The sequence below is a fragment of the Pollicipes pollicipes genome, unplaced genomic scaffold (genome assembly GCF_011947565.3).
Source record: "Pollicipes pollicipes isolate AB1234 unplaced genomic scaffold, Ppol_2.1 Scaffold_4881;HRSCAF=5763_pilon_pilon_pilon, whole genome shotgun sequence".
Lineage (NCBI taxonomy): Eukaryota > Metazoa > Arthropoda > Thecostraca > Pollicipedomorpha > Pollicipedidae > Pollicipes > Pollicipes pollicipes.
The window spans coordinates 11574176-11581096 of record NW_023596576.1 but is presented as its reverse complement, the minus strand read 5'-3'; the positions used below and the strand labels follow the sequence as shown (position 1 = coordinate 11581096).

The 6921-nt window shown below is 49.4% G+C and overlaps 1 protein-coding gene across 1 annotated transcript; it reads right to left on the bottom strand.

The window, feature by feature from the left end:
* Positions 1–2856: 2856 nt before the first annotated feature.
* Positions 2857–6247, bottom strand: LOC119101513 (protein vestigial-like). The gene is made up of 3 exons (XM_037224854.1): positions 6010–6247; positions 4395–4473; positions 2857–3491 (listed from the first exon to the last, which is right to left on the bottom strand). The coding sequence occupies exons 1-3, from the start codon at positions 6238–6240 to the stop codon at positions 3433–3435; spliced, it is 369 nt and encodes a 122-aa protein (XP_037080749.1). The 5' UTR covers positions 6241–6247; the 3' UTR covers positions 2857–3432.
* Positions 6248–6921: the final 674 nt, after the last annotated feature.

The following is a 6921-nucleotide window of genomic DNA, read 5'->3' as shown; positions in this document are numbered from 1 at the left end:
TTGTGTGAAATTGAAAAAAACTAGGCAATGGTAAAGATAGTGACAGTCGCATGACTTCAATAACACTAGCAATTTCGCGCATTCGGTGGGTCCAAATCAACAAGCAAACTGTTGAGCTTCTGTACGCCAAGGGCAACAGAGACAGCTAAGATCGGCGATAGCTGGTTTGTGTCGTGTTGATGCAAACACATGTCATTTGATTGTTTAAACGGCAGGAAACCATTGAGCCTGAGCCCAGAATTTCTGGTGTCTTCGGTCCACCAAAACATGTAACATTCTTTTAAGGATGGGCTGCGGCCGCGAATGACTGTTTTCGTTTTGCTTCGTTTCTTTTTTTAGTTTTGCTTAGCCTGACAAGAATAGGAAACAATTGGGATACGTTTTCCTCAGATAATTAGTTCTGTGACCCCATCTTTCCGTGGCCACGATGCATTCTTCTTCCAGCATGCACCCACTACCTCTTGCTCAGCAGTTGCGCAGCGGCTTTCGCTTCAATCTCAGCCCAACCGGGAACCCAATATCCTGCTCTCTCCTTTCCGGGCAGGCTAGAAACCTCATTTAACCCTGCATATACCAATTGCTGCGGCGCATCAAACGACGCCGATCAGCCAACACATACCATGCCAGGCTTGGAGCATGTCTTCTAGGGTATATTGGAGAGTACGATGATGGCTGGGGTGGGGCTCGAGGCGTACACGTGATTTCCATGAGCGGACGTGGCCTAGAGGGGGTCAGCATGTATGACGTCATCCCCAGTGTTACCTGCCACCGGTTTGAACTTTGTCATGTGCTCAGCTGCCCTAGCTGTCGAAGTCTTTCGCTTTTTTCGCGGTCGAGGATGGCAAATCCAGCCGTAGATCAAGCTTAAACGTGGGGCCACGGCAAGTCCCGAGGGTGGAAAAAGACAGCGTTCGTGATTGAGCTACCCCATTATGTAGGGCCGGTGTGCCTGCATTCTTCGCAGCAACAGTTATCCTGGCATCATTTAAACAACATTGTATAAATGAACGTTTCGGTTGTGTGCATGATACTCCAAGTTGCGGTGATAAAGGAGGCGTTCGGTGATATGCCGATTCTGATTACGCTGCTGGGCATGGACGCCGCTGCCATTTCTTGCCATATGGTATTGCGTTACGCTGCTGGCGACATTTCTGTCCGCAGAAATTTGGTCGGCGACGAAAAATACACCCTACCCCCTCCGCTCTGGTTTCTCATATTTGCAGCTTAACCACTACACTGTTATTACCCAAGCCACACGTGCTCGGACGCATTGTTTAAAAATGTCTGAGGGATACTGCCACTACTTTTTTCATGAAAATTTGTAGTGCTTGTTTCTGAACGCTGTGTGTCAATGTCACCAGTGGTTGCAAAGTTACTAGCTTATATAAAGCGTGGTCGCCAGGTTAGGCGAGGCTAGGAAGGGACAGGATTTTAAAAGAAAATCCGACACACAAGGCCTTGTTGGGGAATTGGTGAGTTGGTTAAGAATATTCCCAAAACCAACTGATGAGATTCCCTACTAGCTCATCAGGATGTATGACATTTATCCGTTTCTGCTGCTTAGGTGTATGATACAGGCATATCTAATGACGATGAGCCTGTGCCATGCCACTCACCTCACCCCTGGTTACACCACTCCAAATAAGAAACAGACTAATCGGTCCGGCGGATCGTCCTGCCCGATCCCATCCACCGAATCGGGTGTAATTTACATTGGCAAATACTCTAAAGATCGCGATTTAGGTTGGCTTTGGTTTCACATTTTGATGATTTATGGTCTAAAACTAGGTGACGATAATGTCTGTAGGCTATCTGAACACTTAACGGCATTACATTGGCAGCGAGGTGAAGACTTTGCGTGTCCCCTCTCCTCACACCTTTTCACATGTTTTATGACTTTCGCATTAACAATGACCATCAAAAATCAGCTTCTCAAGCTGAAATATAAGTGATCTTGATAAAATTCTCGCGTTCTTTTATCAAGTGGTAATAAATTATGGGAATCCGGACTGTCACAGGAGAGAGATTCGAACAGAGATAAAGTATGCTGAAAGAAGTACAATCGTGGGGAGAAATTATGTTAGCTTACCTTCATTGGTATCATCACTTTATTATTCCTTCTTGCGTTAAAATGGACAGATTTTTGATCATTTAGTAAGGAACAATGTTATGTCATTAAAGCTGGGATTTGATTAAGCATACAGGTTTGACCATCTTGGTTTTAACAGGCATTGGCTTAGGGGGACCAGATTCGGATTGGATCAGGCTGGGAAAAATCATGAGTTTGGATCGGATGTGGACCATGCCTGACCGGATACGCATCAGATGGATCGAATATACCCCTTTGTACCCAAATGTACCTGTCTCGTACTCTGCAATAACGCCCACGAGGTCGCTGGCGGCGCTCTCAGTAGCTTGGTGAGGTCAGTGCGTGTGCGTATGCGTGTGCATGTGCGTGTGCGTGTGCGTGTGCGTATGCGTGCGTGCGTGCGTGCGTGCGTGCGCGCGTGTGTGCGTGCGTGTGTGTGTGTGTGTGTGTATTGGCCTGGTGATGCGGTGCACTTGCCGGCAGGAATTTTTTATGTAGGTGCTGACGCGCTGTCAGTTCGTGTTTCAGCGACATCACACACATCTGCAGACGTGAAGTTCAAGGCCGTGATCCAACGTCAACTTTGCAGACTGACATCACTTTCACGTCGGTCAACAAGCCGGCGACTGTTCGCCGACGGTGTGCGTGCCGGCAAATCCTGATCACGTGAGGCCGTCGGCGGGGAAACGGCAATAAACATCGACCACATGCTGCGGCCGAGCCAAGGAATTTGGCGGAAAAATTCTCTACTGTTCAAAAGATGCGGATAAACGTCTATTATATATTATAAGAATTCCGCAATGGAAGCAACCCATTCAAACAACACAATCAGAATATGCTCATGAGACATGTTGTGCGATAGCGAACATGTTGACATGCTGAGGCAAAATCATGGGCATCAGACCGGGCGACAGACGGACAAGTCTGGACGCCAAGAGCCCGTCCATCGACGACAGCTATGCTCTCGAACTTGTACCTTCACGAAGTCATTCCCAAACAGACAACAAGTTACTCATTATGAATGATACAAATGGAGATATCGGCTACGAAAGATAGTATTTTCGTTATATACAATTTGCACGGGCACCTCACGTCGCACTGAAGCGCCGCATATCGCAAGACCTTCTGGAGACGCTTGTAGCTTCTCGACACACGCATCGAAGGCGGTCAAGGTATCGCTGTCCAGCCAGCATGAGAATCACCAAGGAGAGAGGACGCCTCTGATCACATCACTCGCCGCGGGCTGGGCAGCCCGCACCAGCGGCGTCTCCACGAGCACCGCAGTCTGACCGGGCCAGCCTGCAGCTCCGGTTTTTCAGCTCATCGACCGCTCATCGCACCGCCTATTGGAACCAGTGCAAGTCTTTGGTGGCTGTCTCCGGCATGGAGGTTCCTTCCAGGCCTGAGGAAGAAGAGCGCAGTGAAATGCGGTGCCTCATTCCCCGGGCGCCTGGTCTCACTACTGTGTTCGTGTTATTTCAAGATGCTCTCGATTGAGTGAATTATTTTCAAGAAACAGCTGCATGCATCGTTATAATTACCAAAGTCGTTTAACAAGTACGTGAAGTAAAGTGAAGTAGCAAGTACAGTAAAATTAAGCCCCAATAGCATGAACAATATCCAGATAAGGGCGAGAATGGGGACGTGCTTTGGTGCGCTTTGCTATCCTTTTTTTGTGATTTTGTGTGAACTCCTTTTTTTGTGAATTGTGACCGTCCCCGCCACTTGGAGATGTCGAGTGCTAAAACCAGCCCGCCGCTCTGGATGGTCTTCAAGCTTGCGGGTTATGCGTTTATTGTAACTGTGAATCATTCATACTGCGCCGCTAGAATGCTATGATGAAACACCATGCGGTATGGCAAATAATAATAAATAATAATAGTAATAATAATAGTAATAATAATAGTAATAATAATAGTAATAATAATAGTAATAATAATAGTAATAATAATAGTAATAATAATAGTAATAATAATAGTGCATTTGACTCAGGTCACGCGTAGCATCAATGTGAAAACTTAACAATTATTTCGGATTGGGTGGAGAAGCTTTCAAAGGGCGACAAAAAGAACATGTTTTGTAAAAACGCTATTTCAGATACGAGTGTATGCGTAATCATGGACTCTCAAAACGTGTGCTAAGGCATCTGTAGATTGCAGTGCAGCTGGAATGCACCGTTGTGCACCTTCAGTGACGTGTGGATTAAGCCTTCAATATCATACGGAATGTCAGAGCGACAGATTAGGAGATAGTGCAGAACCTGCTGATATCTGGCTCACGACGGTCCCATGTTTTGCTGACCCACCTGATGAGTACATGTAGGAACTGTAGCTACTGGGGTCTAAACTGTGCCCCTGCTGCATTCCAAAGCGACCAGCCGTAGACTGAAAAGGAGACGGCTTGATCAGCCAGATATTGATCCCACCGCAATGGGGGGGGGGGGGGGAGGGATAGGGGGGGTCACATACGCTGCATCTATGGTCCTGGGGACTCTGTGCATGAAAGCGGTTCCTGCAGTGCGTAAAAATATGCTGCGACATACATAATTTGCGGGAGACACAGACACAGACACAGACAGCAAATGAACACACACGCATACAAATCAACACGTCTAGTTTGATCATTTTTACAAGCTTTCTATTTGAACGTTACAAAATACCGAAGAAGCTTTGATCTTTGGACTGTTCGGGACGTTGAATTTTCAGTCATCAGGTCACAAAGAGATAGGTCGAGGATCTTATAAAACTATGCATTTTGCAAAGTTGCCTGATTAAGTAAAATGGTGTGCCAGTGATAAACGATGTTCCAACAGCTGAAATGTCTGTTGGATGCTACACGGGGCTGACATAAGTCTAGGCAATATTCGTTCCACACATATGGTTAGATAAGGAAACGTAATCTAACTACTGGAAACAGCAAAGGAGATCACTTGGGCCCCCTGTAGCCGAAAGATGATACAAAATAAGGCCCGGCTAAACAAATGCACAATGGATGGAGCCCCAACCAAGCCCAAGTCGATTTTTTCAGTTCAGGCTCACAAATGCGCTGCCAAAAATGGGTCCTACGGCCGTTTTGGTTGGGGTATAGCGAGCGTCAGTGTAAGGGAGCCGCAGTAAAGCGCCACCGGTTCCCTTCGATAGCCATTACAGACAGCGGCCACCTGAGGTGCTGGATGCAGCAACCCGGGGATAATGAAGCGGTGTGGAGTGAACTGGTAGGACAATGTGGCATATCTGTTGCCACGAGTGCCTTGTATTTGTTGGCGGAGAGATAACGTATTTCGGACTTGCAACAGGGGTTGCAGTGGAGTATTCGCATCTAGAGGAAAGTATTTACTGTCAGGGTTAGTCCGCGTCATGGCATTCGTTATATCGACCAAGTCGTCAAGAAAACTCGACTAGCAACGTACATTTTTGGCATTCCGCAGCTTAAGTTGTCATTAAACGGATGTCCTCGACAAGGTCTGATTTTTCAAGGTTTCTGCAGCAGCGCAGGGGAAAAAGACAGGACCGACACAATTTCCCAGCATGGCATCGCGTGACAACGGAAAAGCTCCCGCCATGTGCCCGTATTAAGTCACGATTTCCCATGCATTTGCTGTTCTCTTTCAGGAAACACGAGAGTCCAATCAATACGGACCTACTGCGATCTGAAACGGTTGACAGTTGCTGAGCAGCAGACGCCGGCAACACCACAATGTCCTGGACCACATCTTCCACGAAAAAGGTCAGCTGTATGCTTATTACTGTTCTGAGGAGCACTCGGCCCACGACACTGAGGTCGGTCCCGTTGACACGCATTTGAACATCACTGGTACGACGACCTCTTCTGGACGAATGCTGCGCCCAGTCTCGCCCCTCGGCCGACACCCCTGGGACCTAGCCTACCAAGCTCGCAGCCGACCCCATCGCCGCCCTCACCTGCAGGAAGAGGCTGGGGTACTGGTTGTAGCGCGCCGAGCCGCCGGCGCCGTACGAGAAGTTGTGGCCGTACGCCTGCGTGGTGATCGGGTAGTACCAGTCGGGCGACTGGTGGAGCCCGGCCAGCGAGGCCGCGTGGTACGGGTCGGCGTACAGCTCGTGCGAGGTCAGTGTCGTCCGAGAGTGGTAGTTGCTGTTCCAGAACGAGGCCGGGAAGTTCCGCTGCGACATGGGCACCGGCGCTGCGGGGTAGACATCTGGGGTCATAGGCGGACCACGTCTAGGGTCCGGGGCCACAGGCGGAACACATCTGGGATCTGGGGTCACGGGCTGCAAACGTCTTGAGTCACGGAGGGGAGATGTCTTGAGCCGCAGACGACAGGCGCAGGGGTCACAAGCGGCAGATGTCTGAGGTCACAGGCGGCAGACGTCTGTGGTCTGGGGTCACTAGCGGCAAACGTCTGAGGTCGCAAGCGCCAGACGTCTGGGGTCACAGACGACATATGTCTGGGTCACAGGTGGCGGCGGACGCCCCACGACACGAAGCTGTCACGCAAGTTTGGGCACACGCTGCCAAACGAACGGAGTGTCCTTGCCTGGCGTAGCATGTGAACGCCGCACAGGCACGCTGCGAGGAAGCCGTGTCATGAGCAGGTGGCAGTGGTGGCATGCAGAGCGACGGGCTTTCTGGAGCACGTCACAGCTATTTTACGGAGCGATGCACAAACCTGTTCTCATATCTCCCGGAGCACAAAGGCATATGACACATTTGTGTCGCCGTGCTGTTTGCTGTGAAATCTATCCGAGACCGAGGCCGATGCTATCTGAGGCCATCTAATGTCCAGGACAAATTATGGAAGTATGCGTTTAGCCGGCGCGCGCGTCCAGCCCGTGGGAAGGCGGCCCCTTATC

Excerpts from the sequence above, each read along its gene's own strand:
- LOC119101513 (XM_037224854.1), bottom strand. The coding sequence starts at position 6,240 with ATGTCGCAGCGGAACTTCCCGGCCTCGTTCTGGAACAGCAACTACCAC. Across the intron at positions 4,474-6,009 it reads ACCCCAGCCTCTTCCTGCAG|TCTACGGCTGGTCGCTTTGG; the intron begins GTGAGGGCGGCG and ends TCTCCTTTTCAG. Across the intron at positions 3,492-4,394 it reads TTCCTACATGTACTCATCAG|GCCTGGAAGGAACCTCCATG; the intron begins GTGGGTCAGCAA and ends CTTCTTCCTCAG.